The sequence below is a fragment of the Ambystoma mexicanum genome, chromosome 8, assembly GCF_040938575.1.
Source record: "Ambystoma mexicanum isolate Mex_15411 chromosome 8, UKY_AmexF1_1, whole genome shotgun sequence".
Lineage (NCBI taxonomy): Eukaryota > Metazoa > Chordata > Amphibia > Caudata > Ambystomatidae > Ambystoma > Ambystoma mexicanum.
Window position 1 is genome coordinate 620,039,146 of NC_090929.1, and position 21,320 is coordinate 620,060,465.

The 21,320-nt window shown below is 48.5% G+C and overlaps 1 protein-coding gene across 2 annotated transcripts in view; it reads right to left on the reverse strand.

Annotated features, from left to right (window-relative positions):
- The window catches only part of LOC138472243 (protein DDI1 homolog 2-like), a 996,683-nt gene that overhangs the window by 703,792 nt on the left and 271,571 nt on the right, over positions 1-21,320 (reverse strand). For both annotated transcript variants that reach the window (XM_069610322.1, XM_069610323.1), the window contains exon 3: positions 10,249-10,470. In XM_069610322.1, coding sequence (XP_069466423.1) covers positions 10,249-10,470 — 222 coding nt within the window. The remainder of the gene's footprint in view (positions 1-10,248; positions 10,471-21,320) is intronic.

Below are 21,320 nucleotides of genomic sequence, written 5' to 3' on the forward strand. Positions count from 1 at the left end.
TCAAGTACGGGGGCTTGCAGGAAAGGGCCTGGATCTCTCCCACTCGTCGTGCGGAGGTGATGGCCACAAGAAACGCTGTTTTCCACGACAAGAACTTCAACGGAGCCGAGTGCAGAGGATCGAACGGAGGTCCCATGAGCTTGGTCAGCACCACGTTGAGCTCCCACGCCGGGGCCTGGGCCTTCACCGGTAGGAACGATCTGAACAGTCCCTTCATTAATTCTTTCACCAGACGATGAGACCACAAAGACGTCCGTCCCGTGGTTCTGGTGTATCGGGAGATCGCAGCAAGATGAATCTTGATAGAAGCGTGCGCCAGTCCAGCCTTGGCCAGCGTCAGCAGGTACGGCAGTACTTGAGGAGCCGTAATCCGTAGAGGGCTAATCTTCTGTGCGTGGCACCAGACAGAGAACCTCTTCCATTTGTGTCCGTAGCATTTAAGAGTGGAGGACGCCCTGGCCTTTGCAAGAACCTCTCTGCAGTCGGCCGGTATGTCGTAACCTCCAAACTCTAACGCTGCAGGAGCCAGGCCTGCAAGTTCAGCGACTTCGGGTCGTGATGGAGGATGGCGCCTCCTTCCCTGGAGAGAAGATCCGCGTCCACTGGCAGTTTGATTGACGGGGACGCTGACAAGTCCAGAAGGTCCGGGAACCATATCTGCCTCGGCCACGCAGGTGCGACGAGGATCATCCTGCACCGTGACCTCTTGAGCTGGTTGATGAGCCGGATCAGTAGCGGCAATGGAGGGAACGTATATAGGAACAGGCCCTCCCAGGGGAACGAGAAAGCATCGCCCATGCTCCTCGGCTGGGGAAACCTGCTGGCGAACCTCCGGCACTTGGAGTTCGTCGCCGTCGCGAACAGGTCGATCTGGGGTGTGCCCCACCGTCGGAAGAGGCGGTCCACTAGATCCTGTCGTAGTTCCCACTCGTGGCACGAGCGCAGCTCTCTGCTGAGCAAGTCGGCGATGGTGTTCTTTATTCCTGCCAGATGAAACGGCACCAGAAACATCCCTTGGGCGACGGCCCAATGCCACAGATCCTGTGCCTCCTTGGACAGGGCTGGGGATCTGGTACCGCCCCGCTTCCTGATGTAGAACATGGTGGTGGTGTTGTCGGTGAAGATCCTCACCACCCTGCCCTTGAGGGACGGAAGAAAGGACCTGAGGGCCCAAAACACTGCACGGAGTTCCAGGACGTTGATATGAGGGGACCTCTCCGCCGGCAGCCAAAGACCCCTCGCGTGCAGGTTTTCGGTGGGCGCTCCCCTCCCTTCCAGGGAGGCATCCGTGGTCACTGTCTTCTGGTGGCCCGGGGCTCTGGAAGACCATGCCCGCCGTCAGATGCGCGCGGGTGCCCCACCACCGGATCGCTCGTCGGAAACTCTCGTCGAGTGTGATCCTGTCCTCGAAGCCGCCCGTCGTCTGGATCCAGCGCGCGTCCAGGAACTCCTGCAACGGGCGCATCCGAAGCCTGCACAGGCGGATGAGATAAATGCAAGAAGACATCATTCCGAGGAGGGACTTGATGGACCTCACCCTGGCCGCGTCCGCAACCAGCATCCGCTGCACCTTGCCCAAGATGGCCCTCGTCCTTTCCTCCGACGGAGAGGCCAGAAGCGACACTGTGTCGAGCTTCGCTCCCAGAAACAGTGCGTCTTGTGCGGGCACCAGGTGGGACTTGGCGTAGTTTATGGAGAATCCCAGGTCTGTGAGTAGTTGGACGGTCCTTGCCGTGTGCTCCGCGGCGAGCTCCTTCGTCTTTGCTCGGATGAGCCAGTCGTCCAGGTAGGGGTAGACGTGGATCCCCTCTCGGCACAGCTGCGCCGCCACCGGTGCGAGGCACTTGGTGAACACCCTGGGTGCCAACCTCAATCCGAAGGGAAGGGCTCTGAACTGGTAGTGACGCCCTTGGACCACGAATCTGAGAAACTTTCGGTGTCCCTTTAGGATGGGGATATGGAAGTAGGCATCCTCCAAATCCAACGACGACAGGAAATCGCCCTCCTCCAGCTGACCCAGGACGTGTTGGAGGGTGACCATCCGGAACTTCTGTGCCTTGATGAATTTGTTCAGTCGTCGTAGGTCCAGGATGGGACGCCATCCAGCAGTCTTCTTCTTCACGAGAAAGTATCTTGAGTAAATTCCGGAGCCCCGAAGCCTCTTTGGGACGAGCTCGATGGCGCCCTTCTTGAGCATCGCCTTTACCTCCAAGAGAAGTTGAGGGACGGGATGTTCCTTCCTGGCCACAGGGGGGGCGCGCGTGCACCTCTTTAGAAACTCGAGCGCGTGACCCTGAACCAGGGCGTCCAGCACCCAACGGACGTGGAGATGGACTCCCACACGCTGACGAAGCTCGCCAGCCGGCCTCCCACCGGGGTGCTTCGGTGGGGGCCCGACCCCACGGCCGGTTCAGTCCTGCTTCGACGAGGCTTTGCCGCCTTGTCCTCCTTGGCGACGACGGCGGGGTCCGCCTGACTTGCCTCGTCCCCTGTAGGCTTCCTGTGACGACGAACGGGCGGCTTGACGATAGGTGGAAAATCCGCCGCACCCTGTTTGCCTCCGCCGCTCCGAAAGGGCGGCTGCCATTTCTGGAGAACACCAAGAGCCCGGGCCGTCTCCGTGTCCGCCTTGATGGCTTGTAGGGAATCGTCCACTGTTTTCCCAAACAGGTTGTTCCCGTCAAATGGCATTTCCAAGACTCTGGTCTGCACGTCCTGACGGAAGTCAGTAGCCTTGAGCCATCCACGCCGCCTAAGGCACACGCTGTTGCCCAACTGGCAAAATCCAGTGTCAGCGATGTCCGTCGCTATCGTAATGGCGTGGTCCGACGCCACTTCTCCCTCCTGCAAGATCTCTAGGGCCTCCGCCCTCTTGTCGTCTGGTAGGAAGTCCAGCAGGGGGGCGAGTTTGTACCACAACTCCCTGTCGTAGCGGGCTACGATAGCCAAGGCGTTGGCAGCCTTAATCGTTGTAGCTGCCGATGAGATGACTCTGCGTCCCATCGTGTCCAATTTCTTTCCCTCGCCGTCCGGCGGGGAGGTTGACCTAGAGGCCGAGCCCCCCCCCCGCTTTCTTCCTGGCCGCCGCGGAGACGACCGAGTCCGGGGTCGGCTGTGCCTGAAGGCACAAGGGGGCCGCGTCCGGGACCCGGTACTTCTTCTCGTACCGACCCCTTCTCGCCAGCGTCGTGGATGGGTTCTTGAGGAGGGAGAGACCCTCATCCCAGATATCGTCTAGTAGAGGTACAGCGAGGACCGTCTTCCTCTTAGCCTTGCGCCGTTGATAAAGGAAACCTTCCTTCTTCTCTTCCGGGCAGAGCTGGAAAAGCTCGGATGCCCTGGCGATCATGGCGTGAAACGATCCAATCTCGTCGGGCGGGGAAGCCCGGGGGGGAGGTGACGACGTGAGATCCTCGTCGTAAACCTCGTCGTCTGTACCCGTCGTGGCCGTGTCAGTCCCCGTATCATCCCCACGTGTCGTGGACGGGGAGGAGGGCTGAGCAGGGCGCGATGGTTGAAAAGGAGGTGGCGGATGAATCCTTCTTCTCTTAAGGGGAGGGCTCCCAGAAGGGCCTGGCTCTGGGTCCCCCGTCGGGAGCGGTTCCTCCGTTGGTGGTAACGGCAGTCTCGTCCTTATCTCCGAGCAGAAGGACTGTATAGCCAACAAAATGGCTGCCGAGTTGTCTTGCGGCACTGGTTGAGGGGGTTCCGATGGGCGGTCAGGAGCCCCGTCGGCACCCTCGACGTTCTCGTCGCCCCTACGTCGGGGTCCCTCCCGACAGGATGGTCTTCTTCCACACCAGCGCCGTGGCCTAAGACTTCGATCAGTTCCTCCTCAGAGGTTGAGGCCGAATCCACGACGACCTCCTGCCCCCCCTTTTTCTTCTCTGTCGGAGGTTTTACAGGGGTCCTGTCGATGGGCATGAAAGAGGACTCCCTTCGCGGTGGCAGGGAGATTCTGGGCCCCGAGGTCGCCACCACTGGTGTAGACTCCACAGGCTGAGCCAGGGCCGCCGCGACTGTCTCGATAGAGGCCTTGGCCGGATGCATTAAGGCTTTCACCACCTTAGGTGCGCTCACCACCTTCTCCTTGGGGGGAGGGTCACCGCCTCGCTCCCCCTCCGATGGGGCCTTCGAGCTTGACCGGGGTCTCTCCAGGAGCTTCGCCGGGTGCTCGGCCTTCCTCTTACCCGAGCCAGAGCGTTGGCTCGTGGTTGATGGCGCCGGGGAGGATGCGCCCTGCCTGGCGCCCGTAGAGCCCGACCGTTCGGCGCTCCCAGTGCCAGCGGACTCGCGGTGCTTGGCCTTCTGTTGGACCCCCGTCGCCAGGGCACCCTCAAAGGTCTTAGAAGACCGCTCGGACTTCTTCTTCTTCTCGCCTGACGGGCTCTTCCCTTCCAGCCAGTTGGCGAGACGCAGATGGCGGTCCTTCATGGTCCGCTCCGACATATTGCCGCAAAACGCACAGTCCTTCTCCACGTGCGTCTTGTCCTCATGCAGGCAGTAGAGGCAAAGGGAGTGTTCGTCCTCCTTAAAGACATTCTGAAGCTGGCATCCAGGGCAGACCCTGAACAGCTTTCCGGGCGTCGAGCTTCCATTCTCCTGGGCCATGATCGAGATGGGCCTGAGAAACTTCTGGAGTCCTCCAAAAGCGTAGCTCGACGAAATCTTAAGAATCCGACACGGGTCCCTGTTGATCGGATTAAGAAACGGTGGAGCTTGAGGCTCTTTTTACCGAAAAAGAGAACATTTTCCTAAGAAAAAGCGCGAAAAAAGCACTAAAGCTCGAGAGCAATAGCACGAGGATCCCAACACTTGAACGTGCGGTAAAAATCTGAAGATGGCTGCCAGAGGCGGGGCTTAGGGAGATGGCAGTCATTGGCTGTGGTCAGTATGACGCAGAGATCAGTGATTGGTTACTACTACGAAAGACAGATCAGAAACGAAACTGATACTGATTTTTCTTTACCGAGGATTCCCAGCCTGACGACGGGGAATATTCATGAGCATGTGAATCCATGCCAGACCCCATGCTCGAGAAACATCTTTATGAGGACCCAGGCGGTTCAAGAGACCACAAAATCCAGGTAACACTGGAGGGATATGGGCCTACCCACCCTAGATGAGGCAGAACGAGCAGACCTGGACGCCCCTATTACAATGGAAGAACTCAAACTAGTGGTTCACCACCTGCCCACCTGTAAGGCCCCTGGATCGGATGGGCTTCCGAGTGAATTCTATAAAACCTATAAACAAGAGTTGCTTCCCTCGCTGCTGGCCATGCTCATCGAGTCGTACGAGCAAGGCAGGCTACCAGAGACCCTGCGAGAGGCAGTGATTATTCCGCTTCTGAAGCCGGGCAAGCCTAGCACGGACTGCGGGTCGAACAGACCCTTATCGATGCTCAATCAGGATAGTAAAATCCTCACTGCTGTACTGGCAAATAGGCTTAAGGCCGTCATTGGTAAACTGATACATACCGACCAAACGGGCTACGTCCCGGGCAGGAACATAACTGATAATCTCAGAAGACTGCATCATATCACTGGCCAAACAAAAGAAGACCCAGGTGAATTGGCAATAGTTTCACTAGACGCGATCAAGGCCTTCGACTCAGTGAGATGGCCCTGGCTGATCGCGACCTTAGAGGGCTATGGAATGGGGCTGGGGTACCTCAGGTGGGTGAAAATGTTATACAGCTCCCCGATCGCCTGGGTCAAAACGGGTGCTATCATATCGGACAAATGGCAACTAAGCAGAGGCACTAGACAGGGCTGCCCGTGGTCGCCCATTTTATACATATTAGCGCTGGAGCCACTGGCCATCCGTCTAAGACATCAATACGAGGAGATAAGTATCCGTACTGCGGGTGGCATGCATCTTGTTTCTTTATATGCGAACGACATACTGTTGTATTTGTGCTACCCAGAAGAGAACATGCAATATATTCTGCACGTGATGGCGCAATTTGTCGATCTCTCCGGCATAGCGGTTAAACCCAAGAAGTCTAGCGTGTTCCCCCTGGGGAGATACAAGCTTGTCCTGCCCGGGAGCTTGCCAATATTACCAATACCTTGGCACACCAAGTCGTTCCGATACTTCGGAATTGACATATACCATACGGCAGAAGAACATATGCAATACGGTAAAAGCAGTAGAAGGAATTAAAAACAGCATGGGATTCTGGTCCAGGCTACCCCTGGCTATGATGGGGAGAGCTGCTCTGCTTAAAATGGTAGTCTTGCCCAGACTCTTGCATTTCTTTGTTAACATCCCGCATGTGATCCCGAGGTGCATTTTCGCTAGCCTCCATAGCCTGTGTAGGGGCTTCATTTGGAACAACTCCAGGAACAGGGTGGCCCTTTGGAAAACTACAAAACTCGTCTGACAGGGAAGGGATAAATCTGTCAAATTTTGAGCTATACTATCTGGCAGGGCAGCTGCAGTATGTAGCGAGATGGCTGTCAGACGAGGAGACGGCAGAATCCAGGCTGCTGTGCGAGGAACCGACCCCCCTTCTTCCTCAGAGAAGTGGTGTGGCTGTCCAAGCCAAGGGTCCTGGGGACGGCAGGGCTGCTGGCACTCGGGTGGGAGAAATGGCACAGAGTGTGGCAGATGGCGGGATACCCGGTTCCGTACTCTATGCAGGTGCCGCTAGCAGCACTATGTGGAGAGGATCCCTAGCTGATACAAGGGGTCCGCAAGTACTGGGAACCAGTGGGCCTGGCCACCCTGGGAGACATATGGCTAGAAGGGGAGGCATTAGAGTTCCCAAACCTGATAGAAGATATTGGGGTGCATAAGGGGCAGTATATAACTTACACCAGAATTGTCAAGAGAGTGCGAGTGAAGTGCCCAACAGCGGTGCTCACCGGACAACCGGATGCCACCATGGAGGCGATATATGATATTTCAGAGGGTGGGCATGAGATTTCCCGCATATACGAGCTGTTGGGGTCCAAGGTGGGGAAGGAATTGACCCCATGGAGACAACTTTGGGAGGAAGAGGTGGGAGAGCCCATGTCGGATGGGCTCTGGGAAAGAGCCCAAAGTGTCCCGGAACGCAAGGCTCCAGCAAATCCAATTATATGTCACACATAGAGCATACCTCACCCCCAGTAAGATCGCCAGGTTTGGTGGCCAAAAAACTCAGAAATGCCCTAGGTGCGGGGAGGATGAGGCTGGGCTACTAGACATGTTCTGGGCCTGCCCTGAGGTGGGGAGGTTTTGGTTAGAATTGAAGACACGCTTAGCAGGAATCGGTATTACACTGGAGGTGGAGTCGGCCTGGGCATGCATGTTGGGGGGATTCCCTAGGCCACGCAACTTAAGGCACATAAGCAAAATGAAAGACCTAGCATACATCCTGGCCAAACGAAGGATAGCAATGTGCTGGAAGGCAACCCAGAGGCCAAGGATAGAGTTGTGGTGGGCTGACCTTTTAAAATGGGCAGAGGCAGAAACGGCTGTTTGGTTTGACACGGTTTGCAGAGGAGGGGAGGAGGTAGGACCCCTACTTGAATGGAGGCAGCTGGTGGCTACTATGAGAGGCCCCGCCCCAGTCCCATCAGAGTGATGCTGATAAAGAGACGACGATAAAGCCACCTGAAGAATCACAGGCTGATGACATGGACATATCGGCTCAAGTTGGGGCGTAGGGAGGGAACGGGACTGAAGAATGCTGATTGTAACGTTATGAAGTTGAATTTGAATATGGAAGTCCCAAGTATTGTAATGTTTGGTGCGTTATATAAAATAAAAATTGTTTTAAAAAAAGAAAGTGTGCAAGGTTTATATAGTCAACGTATCTATGTCTATTTCCCAGGGAGACACCATCTTGGAGAAGGAAAGGACATACTGATGTTGCCATCTCTAACTGGTGGTTGAACCAGAGTATGAGCCTGGCGTATATCATCTTGGCCAATATCTATGTGTCCAATAAGGCTGCCAAAAACGTGAAGGCAGTAGACGGCTGGCAGGAGACTTCCTTTTGATGTCAGGTGTGGAAAATGTGACAGTCACCTCTGTAACTGCGTGCATGGCATACAAAGCCCAACGCTTTGAACGACACTCCCAAAGAGTTTGCCACTTGAATTGCTGGCAAGTCTGGCAGCAGTCATCGGTAGCTGCTCGTGTCCAGCTAACCAGGCTCTTTAAGGCTACAAGCACGGGCTAAATAGCTGCCAGTTCCCCTCAATTTCAAACCCTGCAGTTTGAAGGAATGGGTTATCTGCCTTTTCCCTGGCAGGTCCATTCTCCCGGACAAAGCTTATGTTTAATCCACGGAGAGGACATGGAAATGCAACAGTCAGAAGAGGAGCTATACTTAACTTCTGACTGCTGGCAGAAAAGCTAGATTCTACCACTCGGTTGCTTTGTGCATAGAGTTCAGAGAAGGAGCTAGATTTGACCCCTCGCCCAGCAGGCAAAGGATACAGACTTAATCCCAGGAAAAAAGAAGGGGGGCCAGAGTATAAAAGGGTGGGAAGGGAACTTCACTACCAGAAGGGAAGGGTGAGGTCTCAGTTGCTGGGGGACGAAGGGGTATCATGCCCCTTTCCAAAATTCCAGATGGAAAAGTTGTCAGGGTCAGAAGAAACCAAAGAGGGTCAAAAGAAACCAAAGTAAGGTTTGGCTGGTCACTAGGAGAGAGGGAGCAGGCTCGTCTTCAGCCAAAAATAATGGTCAGTTTGGAGAAACCAAAGCAGTGCGACCTTACTTTTCTGGGAGCCTTACAAATGGGCACGGAGAACCTACACCGCCATTTGGGAGAAGGCGAGGCAGCGGAGAAGGCTGTGGCATAGTCACCAGGTACACTGAAATCTGGGTCTGACAAATGAGTTTGTTTGTTGTGCTCTAAAGACTTATAAAGTAGAATAAAGTCAGCGGTAGAATTCTGGAATCAAGCATCAGGCTGACTGCACAACAACCGATTTTGCAAGCATTTTGTTGCAATGATCTACCAAACAGTAAGGCGGGAGACACCATGGATATAGGTCAGCTAATGTGAACAAGCTGTGGCAAAGTGGGCACCATTTGAAGCCAGACATGTGGTGAATAAAACAGGAAAGTGTTAATCAAGAACAGGGCAGGTGAAGGTTAAGGAATCACAAGCAAAACCATTCCACTACAAAAATAAAGACATAGAAACTCAAATGGAGACGGTGTAGAACTGCACAAGGATATGCCACTTCTAGCATCACGCTTGCTGAGTAATGGTTGAACACAAGTCTAGTTTACATATTTTATGAGCAATTTATAATCCTGCACTAAATGTAGAAAACTCCCACTGTTTGGGAATACGAATGTGGCATGATTTATAAGAATAACGGGGCAGAAATAAAACCAGTAGCAAGGACATGAAACACTAAAGCTGGAGAAAATAAAAGCTAAACAAAATGAACTTCGATTCTTCAGAGGGATCCTATTAAAATGACATGCAAAATCATTCTAATAATTTTCAACACCTGCACTCCAATTGCGAACATGTTAACTACCTCAACAAGACATGGCAGGAGACATTTCTTTAATGAAAAGATAATTCACCTGAAATACAAGAAAGTTCATTTCAGGTGGGAAAATGGCTCTCCAAACAAAAATATTAAATATTTAAAAAACAAGAAAAACAAACTTCTACCTTACATAGACTTTAGCCTTGGATTGAAATTAGTTAAAGTCAGATTTCAGACTGCATAGATCATCACTCACCACCCGGGTTAATCTACTTCAGATGCTCGGTGGAGGTTTGGAAAACGAGAATACTATGATTTCATGGATGAAAAGCTTTGCATTAATCATAACCACTGTCAAATGTTCTGTTCCATTTGCATTCATTAGTTCCTTACAAAACAGTGCCATTACAGAAGGTAAATAACATGAAAATCATTATTGGTTTGAAATAAAAGAAGCAGTTGAGCAAATGACAAGCAACCGCAGAAACTTTCAGTATCACTGGGTGTCAGAGTTGTAGCTTGGAACCCCATGCACAGCGACCTTGCAGGGCACATTGTAGCCCAGATCTAGTTCCTGAGCTTGTTGACGTTAGGGTCCTAAGCTACACGTAGCTGAAGATGCCAAAATGTGCAGTACAGTGCGTTAGTTCCGATACACGTTTTCCCCTGTTCTCTACACTATTAACAATAGGACGGGAAGCAGAAGGAAAGCTTCCCCAGAGGAAATGCCAGCGGTAATGATAGATTTCCACTCTTTGAATCTAGGTTTGGCAAACTTGCCACAGCTGAAGCTTACCCAGATCACCGCTAAGCAGAGCTTCAGCCAGTGGTGGATTGCGTTCTTTCAGTAGAGAGAGTTCATGCGGGTTACTGAGCAGCATTTCACGTAGCATTGCAGGATTGTCGAGTCCCTGAGGAGATGTGGTAGAGTCAGGAGCGGATGGACGGGATGGCCTGACTGGCTGCTGGCCAGAAGTTCCAGGCACAGCAATGCTGCTGAAATCTATCCTTGGCATACCTTTTAGAAGAGAGGAAAGAGAAAACATTAACATAATGTGCATTATCAGTAAAGAGAACTCGTTTAAAAAAAAAAACACCGGAGGACGCTTTACAGTTCAAAAAACAGTTTAGACTATTCAATCGATTTGACTCAGCCTTCTGAGCTGAACGAATTTTTCAAACAGGCTTAACTTCAAACATTCCCATTCCTCCCTAAGAACATCAGGTTTGTAATGCATAAAACAGGCTTAGTCCATTGTTTCAAATCCGCCACCTTCAATTGTTGAGGTAAACAAACAAGCAATGTTTTAATCGTTCGATCTATTGTCACAAGCCGACACGTGTTTCAAGGTTTGCCCATCATCAGGTCTTTTTTTACATCACACAAAGTTAATAAACGAGGATTCCAAATTAAATGTACATGATAAAAAAAATATACAGAATGACAAGTTAAATGTAAGAAAAACACAATGAAATAAATACATCATAATATTGCTTAGTTTCAATGACAGCACAGAATACGTGTTGGCATCCCATTTGTTATAACACATTAACCACTAGTTGTAATGTGAATTTCTCTGGTTCTTCTACATTAGACCAGCATTAATCATAACTTTTACGCTGTGCATGCCATGTATCCTAGTAAAGCTTATTGAGTGTATACATTATTCCACTTGTCATTCCTCTTTTGTCCATATATTAATTCCCTGGTGCATGTGATGAAGTGCAGTGAGCATTCACATTTCCAGAGAATTACTAAAACGGGCACCAAGCTCTTCGTTTTTGTTATAAGAGCTTACAATCTAAATGCCGAGTAGAGCTCACAAAGGCTTCAGGGGAATGCATGTTATGGCTTTGATTGGGTTATGGTCTTCCTGACTTCCAAAACCAAATCTGTGTTGGTGTGCCTGATTGTTTCGAATTTTATCTGACCAGACCTGATCGGCTGACTGCAAAGATGTGAATGCTGCGTGAATTTGGATGAGCGGACTGGGTGCCCTACACAGCCCCAGCATGAATGTTATATCGATATGGAGGGCTAGCGAGGGACCCTGTACCCTACTTGGGATGCTTTGCTGTTGAAAAGGCAGACACCTGAAGCGGACGTGAACTGCTGTCCTTGCTGGACCCTGTTTTCTTTTGGATGTTCCACTGTGTCTGCTGCAGGTATAATCTGCTTACTTCCAACGTTCATTGCTGGAAGCTCTGCCTTCCTGTACTGGAATCTCCTTAACCACAGCCCCTTTGCTCTACTGAAAGCGTTCCTGTTCTTGCTGACCCAAGGTGGGAGCCCCTACTTCTTGCTGTAATAGAGGGTGGTGTTCCTGCACCTTGATATGCTCCATCGTGGGACACAATGCCTGTAGTCTGTTTCTCGTCAAGGGACGTTTCTTCCAACCTGGCCGACCTGTGTGCTTTCCAACCTGAGCCACTTGTGACCCAAGTGCTGGGTCCTCGGTTCCTTCAGTGCTGCTGCTGTGCCCTCCTTGTTGAGGGATGTACATAATGTGTCTTCATTGGAATTCTGGTGTCGGGCTCCATCTGCACTTGGAACCGTGTCCGGACAGGAGACCCTCAGCCTTAAATTAGAGAGAGAGATCAAGCAACAATACACACCCAAATGCCCTGGGCTGTTTCTGCTGCGTGTCATCAGCACAGAGTTGGTGTCCCGGGGCATGTGACCCCCACCCCAACACCCCTTTCCGTAGTTCCTGGTCTCCACTCCAGGGTCTTGGGCTCCTGTTGGATATTGGTTGCTGTGCCCAGAACCATATTGAGTTTGGGGGCCACAAGGTAGCCATCCTCGGGGCCTTTGGGACTGAAGCCAGGGTCTGGAATTCTTCTGTGCAGGTCCCTCTGGCTACCCAGCTCACACGTCTCTTGCACCTGGGGTTTATAAATAGCATTACCTTACGTTTTACCGATAACTACAAGAGACTTGTTGGGCTTGTACCATTGATTTCTATGAGAAACATTTTTCAGAACTGAACATTCTGTATACGTGACATTAACTCGTATTCTTGAACTGACAGGGTTCCTTTGCCCCGCCCCCCCTAAAGCCTCCCCCCGTTCTCCAGCCATCACTGCCTTTCTCTCACAATGTAGTTCCTATTGTAGCTCAATTATACTATAGTGCATCCATTTGTTTCTACTAGGATTTCGGGTGAACTGGGCCTTCTGCCTAAATGTTAATCATGTGTACTCCATTTTGACATAACCTGCAAAGTGTGTAGTATTTACTGCTGGATAAATGTCCTCCCCCCCTAGGTTTTGGAGTATGTTTGGTTCTCATAAACCTTTAATGCTATCCAGATATGGATTGTATGCTTGCTTACCTTACGGAGATGCCTTTTACTTCTATATACAATTAATTAAAAGTATTTCATATTTGTGTACTGTATTTAGTTGTGTGCTTGTATAGACCTAACTGTATCAAGAGTGAAGCGACACTTGCTCTGCCACAATGCCACTGAGAGTGCTTTGAACAAGCTTTATAAACATTCTTACTACATTACTGGTTGGGCTTCTGAGCACAACAAATGGGTTCTGAAAAATCTCCCCAACAACAGAAATCAAGGGGACAAAGTCAGCAGTCTATTACCAGATACAGGGAAAATACAGGTAAGAATTTATTTATTTTATTGGTTTGTTTATAAACCTTTACAAAGAGGAATACAAAAAGATAATATTGATTTTAATTTACATACAAAAATATTTCAGTAAAAAAATGACAATCATATTCATATAACATTGTATTTGCACATTGAATAAAGCAGACAAATCCTAGTCATTTAACTTTAAGAAAGATCAAATGTTTTTTAAAAAAGCTGTTACTCGTATGATCAGACTACTTGTATTTGCATGCATCATATTGTGCCATAACCATTCTCTATTGACACAATCCGTTGAATGTACAAATTGCGAAATGTATTAAATTTGATGGGCCATAAGAGCTGGACAAGCCAATAACAGATGTTGTATTGTTTCTATGATGCCCTTCCTTTTACAGAAACGGCACCATTTAACACCTTCATTTATATTTCATATGTGCCTAATTTGATTAACATTGCATTCATTCTGCAACGTATACATTCATTATGAATTTCCTTGTGGGATACTTACACAAATACCTCTCCATTACTGGAAAAATCTTCCACGGAGAATAAATCTGTTTATACAATTTCGAATTGGACTCCACATTAACAGTTTCTGACCAATCTTTGACCTTGATAATTTGCTCAATCGTATTAGGTTTGTTAATCAAAGTGCAACATGCTATGCCCAGTTTCCCCAGTAACATTTATGCCTCAGTGTGCAAGTTCTGCATAAACGGACAGGTTGTTGTATTACAAGCACTTTCATACAAATCGTTTTCCCGGGACATTATACATTTTCTCCATAAAAGAAGTCTTTTCCCATTCACAAGAGATTGAATCGATTTCAGTCCAAATTCATATCGAATCACTTCAATTGGTATACATTTTGGTAAAAAATACAAAATTCCTCTCCATAATCTGCCTTCGAAAGCCTTTAAGAACTCCTTAAAATCATAGGCAAAAAATTCAAGACCATACAGAACCCTTGGCATCACTTTTTTTGTATAAAATTCCTTCAAAGATTTCATTGTAAATTTCCCAAACCTTTTTTTAATCGACCGCATTTGCCTCAGAGCTACATCCATTTTAGCACTCAGCTGTACTTTTGTAACAGAATGTGAGCCAGAACCCGAGAAACAATAACCTAGGCATTTAAAAGCATGTTGGCATTTTATCCGTTGCTTACCCAATCGGATGATAATTTTTGTCGGGTTAATCTTAAGGTGAAGTTGGGAAATACATTTTTAAAATTCTGTAATTAGACGCTGTAAACCAACCTTTGTGTTGTCTAAAAGTAAGAAATTGTCGGCGTATGCAAGCCATGAAATACGACATTACTACGTTTTGGAGTCATCAAACCCTTGTTGCTAAGAGCTTTCTCTGCCCCACTTATATACAAATTAAAAATAGTCGGCGCAAACATGCATCCTTGACGTAAGCCATTAAGGATATGAATCTCAAAAGATAAACCCTCTGAGTTTAAACGGACAGTAAGCTTAGTATCCATATAAAAATTTACAAGTCAAGAAGGTGAGATGGCATGCCCAATGCTCTCATTTTGTTCCACAGAGTGGGTCTGTGTACCAAGTCAAAGGCCATACTCGGGTCCATTGAGGCAACAAAAGTTGGTCTCACACCATCTCTCATGGCTTGACTTTGAAGACAACGTAAAATAAGTCCCCCACAATCTGTCCCACAGTTTTTCTTGAAACCATTTGTTTTGCGTCAAGTATATGATTTATCTGAATCCACTCTTGTATATCTGCTAGCACCATGGAAGCTAAGATCTTGGATTCGGGGTCTGAGATGGCAATTGGCCTATAACTTGCTGGGCAGAAACGTGAACCTTTTTAAAGATTGGTAGTACAATCGAGATTCTCCATGAATGTGGGATACATTTAGTAATCATCACGTCATTGAACAAAATACATAATATTCTGGCCCAATATAATGAATTTAGTTTCAACATTCTATTTGAGAGATTGTTGGGTCCCGGAGCCCCCGAATATTTAGATTTGGCAATTTGAGCTCTCACTTTCATAACTGTTTACAATTGACCACAAATCCAAAATATCCGCTGGAGGTGTATATCTCGTTACACCTTCTTTGTAGACATTGGAGAAATGACTCACCCACACATCACCTGAAATAGGGTTCAAGGCCAACTGTTTGTGAACATTCAATACTATTAATAAGCTTCCAAAAGTTAGCTGAGTTGGTGTCCCTTAATGTTCTCAGAATCTGTTCCCAATCTAGTTGTGCAGTTCTACTTTTGTGACTAAACAGCCAATTTTTATATTGCCGTTTGATTTTTTTCATAGCCAACTGATAAACCATGTCATATTTGCCATGTTTACGGATTTTCCTTAGTTCTTTCTCCATTAGAGTTTTATGCTCGTGTACCTCAAAGTCACTGCAGTGTCTATTGGCTTTCTTATATCTGACCACACTCGCATTCAAGGATCGTGATATTAGTGGTTATACAGGATTCAACATTTTTCTGTGATTATCTATTTACAATGAACAAGGAAGACCCATCTTAATCCTTTATCATTGCCGAGGTACATTTCTTGGATTTGGAAAATGTCCATTTAATTCTGTTCCCTCTAGGGTTAATCACCATCTCTTCAGTGTAATAACTCTGTCTCTGCTGATAACTCTTACTCTCGATTTCAATAAATAGCATGCAGTGATCACTAGCATGTACTACTTTAACTTCAAAATTACAAATGGGATTACTCAAATCTGGAGATAAACACATAGTCTAGTATTGATGTTAAACCTCTTGCATGCCATATATAATGATCATTATATACAAGTTCCAAGCCTCTTAGTTCACAGAAATGTAACCAAAGATTACCTTTTAACTTTGGGTTCCCCACCTTAGATGTATAGATGTTCTTATTGGAGTATAGAGTATCTCCCACAAACCTATCCACCATGCAGTTAGCATTAAAATCCCCTGCAACAATCATTTGCCCTCATAGATTGTCATTTAACCACTCATTTATCATTTTCCCCAAAATGCATAATTCATTCTCCAATTGCTCATCCTTGGATGCCAACAGATTCCAATATATGTTGGCTATATGAAGAGGATAGCAGTCATCAACCCCCCCCCCCCAACCTTAAAGGTGGCCACCAGGATAGATTGCTCATTATTGCAACCACTGTTTGTTTAATAGTATCTGATTACTTATGGGCCAAAAGCAGCCCACCTTTTGATCATCCTTTAACAGCTCTACTTGCACAAATGGCATCCACCACATAGTTGTCTCAACACAGCTTTTCACAGGCCCAGGTTTCCTGAAGTAGTACAAAATCAAAATGTGTTAATCTGTCAGTTAAAATCTCGTTGTTCAATAGATGGAAACAACCCCTCGAATTCCAGCTAACTAGCCGCAAAGTATGTCTGCATGCTAAAGCGGTCTCCCCAATTGTTTCAGAGTGTTAATGGATTCTCTCAATGAAAGAGCCAGCCATCTCCAATCCTGGTTGTCGGTCATAACACTACCAGTGGTGTGTTCAGTTCCTGTCTTAGCCTAATAGACCGCTCCAGGACCTTGCCTACACCCTTGATCATGTATTCTCGTAGAGGGCTCTGGATTTTTGAAAGTAAAGAGGTCAAATCTTGTACATTGTAAACTTTCTGCTTCTCTCAATAATAATGACATTACCATAGGAGACGGAATTAGACAGTCATTTCTGAACCGGTGGATAAATTCCACCAGCATTATATCAGCAGAGAATATTAGGCTCAACTCGGGTATATATGTCAATAATGATAGAATGAAGTGCACAAGCGGTGCACTGATGAATGTGCGGGCGGGGCGACCTCACGTAGAGATAAGGCGGTGAGCACCGAGAGGCAACAGTGGCGCGAGGTGCGCGCCCATAAACTAAGCGGACGGAGCGAACCCTGCGCAGCGCCACCGAAATAGACGGGCCGTGCTGCATCTAATATATGAAGCGCTCGGGACGTACCCCCGGCACAGATCAATGCGCGGAAGACCGCAGGCGGCGCATTGTAAACGACGGCTGCTCATAGATCACGAAAGTGGCTGATAATGGTGGAAAAGGGCACCTCGTAGCAGCGTCTACTGGAAGATACAGGGAAAGACCACGGAACTTGCTCTAATGACGGTGCTCTTGTGCTCCTGGCAACAAAGAGTAATATACCAATGGCAGCTGTTGGTACTGGAGGGGGCTCAAGATGTGCAGATGACCTCTGAGAAGTCAGAGAGGTGAACAGTGGACGCCAACACAGAGGCACAGCATGTAGGGAGAGTTCAAGCGGAGGTGGATGCAGACAGTGATGTGCAGAATACAAAGAGCCTGGAAGCAAGGGGATTACAACAAAGGAAAGCGTGGTCTCTAGGACGCGGTGAGACATTTTGAAACGAGGGAGGACACAACCCACTCTGAGAAATAGCCCAGCAAACACAAGCTTATGCTGGGGCTCCTCTGGAATAATTGCCCCAGACCCAAAGAGATACACTGGTGCCGAATCAACACAGAGGAGCAGGACTGACACATCTGAGGCCAGGCAACCTCGGGCGCATAACGGAGGTCACAAGATGACGGGGCGAGGGGCTGTGAGCAAGAACAAACAATCCACAATGGAGGCATTCGCCAAAACGCAACAATCTCCTGCGGCCATAGCGCCCAAAGGCTTGATAGCACCAGTGAAGAGCACCGCAGAGACTCAAAATCATCAGACATTAGCGGCCATTATGGAGCTGAGAGACTCATGGGGGATAGCGATGTCAGACCTGCGCACATCCCTGGAGGCTAACATAGACGCAGTAGGCATAGAAGTCACCCTGCTGAGGCAAGATGTTAGGGGGTTGGCGGAGAGAACGAGCAGCTTGGAGAGTGCAGTGAAAATCATCACGGACACTAGCACCAACAGCTCAAAGGAGGTTCACGTACTGAAACAACAGGTAACTAACCTGGAGAATCGGGTGGAGGAAGCGGAAGGAAGAGCAAGAAGGAACAACATCCGCGTGGTAGGCCTGCCGGAGGGGGAGGAAGGACAAGACCCGACAGACTACGTTGAGAACCTACTCTTACAAGAAATAGGGGCCGAAAAACTCTCGCAAGGATTTGCAGTGGAGGGCGCACACAGAGCCCTTATGAGGAAGCCGAGGCCTGGGGCCCCTCCCCGGGTGATAATTGCAGAAATACTGAACTATAAAGATCGTGAGAAGATATTGGAGCACTTTCGTAAGGGGGGGGCGATTGAAAGGGCTTCAAGCACCATCACGGCGTATCCCGACTATACAATGCTGGTCCAGAGGCAACGGTACAGCTATGTGGCAATCAAAAGGAGGCTACGCATGGCTGGAATAAAATACATCTTTCTGTACCCCGCGAAATTGAAGGTGGTGCACAAGAGCAAAATGTATTTTTTTGATACTCCGGAAGAGGCAACAACATGGCTGGACCTGCAGGGCTGCCCGGAATGAGACACGGAGCAGGCTCAAGAGGAACACGATAAGTGACTGGTACACTGCATGCATATTGATATGGCGCAGAGCGAGCACCCCAGCAGTGCCTATGATTAAGATTAAGATTAAGGGGTGCTGCTGAGTAAGGTTGATATTTTGCTGGGATGCCATTGACTAACAAACTTAAGGAACTGGAATATAGCAGCAAGTACTCATACGCAAATTGTGTAGCAATGTGTAGTTGAACTGAAGTAAAACAGGAGCGGCAGGGCAAAAGCATCCTACCCCACGAATTATAGTTGTAGTAGCAGTAGGATAGCCACTAGGGCGACCTCACCCTGCAGAGCTTCGAGTACAGGCGAGGGCCGGAAAGAGCTAGATGCGGGGGTGCCTGAGATCCAGGGATGGAGCTGGGCAACAGTTAAGGGGAGTGTTGTTGGGGATGTGACGGGAGGTGAGAGGGGGGTAACGGGGAGTTTGGGGCGTTTTTGGTTAAGGGTAGTTTAAATTGGGGAACGAGCCTATGCAGACTGGAATGGAACTTAGAGTTAGACTGCACCTGTGGGAGGAGGAATGGAATTCGAATAGGCCATGGGGGACCTTAAAATAGTTACATGGAACGTAAGAGGGCTCAATAGTTAAAGAGAAATAAAGTTATGTTGTACCTGCGTAGGCAAAAAATAGATATTGCACTGCTGCAAGAAACTCACCTGACACGGGAAAGAATGGATACGATTGCTGGAAAGTGGAAGGGAGTGTTGGTGGGTTCATCATATTCCGCTTATGCCAGGGGTGTGCTCATTTGGGTGGCGCCGCATGTCCCTTTCCAGCGATTGCAAGTGGTAGCTGAGACAAATGTGAGGATGGTTATTATTGAGGGGAATGGTGGAAAATAGGGAAATAAGCATAGTCAATATGTACGCCCCGAACCAGAACACAGCGGCATACATCAGAACATTGTGTACTAATCTGAGCACGTGTGTGGAAAGCGCGATGATCTGGGGAGGGGACTTCAACTGCGTACTGAACCCAAGGGTAGATAGATCGGATGGGAAGATGGATAGACCTGCCCCTGCCGCCAAAGCATTACAGACATTGTTGAGTGACTTTGGCCTGGAGGATGCATGGAGAGTGAGACACCCCCAGGAGAGGCAATATTCACATTATTCTGCCCCACAGCAGTTATTCACGAGGTTGGACTATGTCTTTACTACACCTTAAATGATAGCGGAGATTACACAAATAGAATATAAAGCTATGGTCCTTTCAGACCACTCGCCCCCGATTCTTGGATGGCAATACTGCCCCCCCCCCCCCCGAGAGCGAGGATCCCAACATGGCGCCTACGAGCGGAAGCATTGAGAGATCCCATTTTTAGGGAGGACTTGAGGGAGGAGATTGTAAATTATTTTGAGACGAATACTGGTAGTGTGGACTCAGCAGGAACACTATGGGAGGCCTTCAAAGTTGTGATGAGGGGAGTAGCCATAGCAAAATCTAAAGGTCTACAAGGTGGGATTCTAGCCGATCTACAGGAGACGGACGAGAAACTAGAATAGGCTTTAAGGGGCGAAGATGATACAGCGGAGAAGTTAGAATTGATACTCATGCTACAGCAAAAATGCGCGGAATATTGGGATAGATTGTGTAACCTCAATTATAAAAAATATGTAGAGAGACAGCATGCGGGAGGTGACAAACCAGGGAGACTCTTGGCATGGTTATATAAGAGCGAGACCCCCAGAGTCACAAACGGGACTATAGAGAGAGAAGACGGTAGCGTAGCAGACACACAAGAGGGAGTTAATCAAGAGTTTCAAACTATTATAAGGTATTGCATGGAGACGAGGGTAAGAGTAGTCGCGCTTCGATAAGAGAAACGCTGGAGGACATAGGATTGCCAAAGATAAGTGAGGAAGAGAAAGAGGAGCTAGATGCACCAATTACCTTAGAAGAACTAGGGGAGGTGGGGAAGCAGTTGCCTACTAGCAAAACCCCGGGGGCAGATGGACTCCCAAGTGAGTTTTATAAAGTATACATGGAAGAGGTCCTTCCCCCCACTGTTAGAAATGTTAAACTAAGCATTTGAGACGGGAAGCTTACCAGAGTCACTGAGAGAGGCAATTATAATACCGCTTCCCAAACCTAATAAGCCTTGGCACAGCTGCAGCTCCTATAGACCCTTGTCGATGCTGAATCAAGACAGCAAGATATTAACTGCTATCTTAGCAAATAGACTGAAGAGGGTTATTGGCAGATTAATACACCCTGCTCAAACGGGTTATGTCCCAAACAGAAACATCACCAATAACCATAGACGACTCCAAAGAATTTTTGAGAGCGGCAGCGAACATGATGGTGAAATGGCAATTGTGTCCTTGGACGCAATAATGGCCTTTGATTCAGTTAAATGGCAATGGCTGCTCGCGGCCCTGGAGGGTTATGTGTTAGGGCCTGGATATGTATGGTGGGCAAAAATATTGTATAGCGAACCGCTGGCTAGAGTTAAGACAGGATCAGTGATATCGGGAAGGTGGCAGCTTAGCAGGGGCACCAGGCAGGGATGTCCATGGTCTCCAATGCTCTACATACTGGCCCTGGAACCCCTAGCAATATACCTGAGACAACAATATGACACCATAGGCGTTGAGGTGACAGGGGAGAGACATCTGATCTCCCTATACGCAGATGACATGCTACTGTCCTTTCGACACCCAGAAGAAAATCTCCAGTACATCCTAGAAGTGATGGAGAGATACGCTGGGTTGTCCGGTATAGCGGTAAACCCCCAGAAGTCCAGTATGTTCCCATTAGGTGGGTAT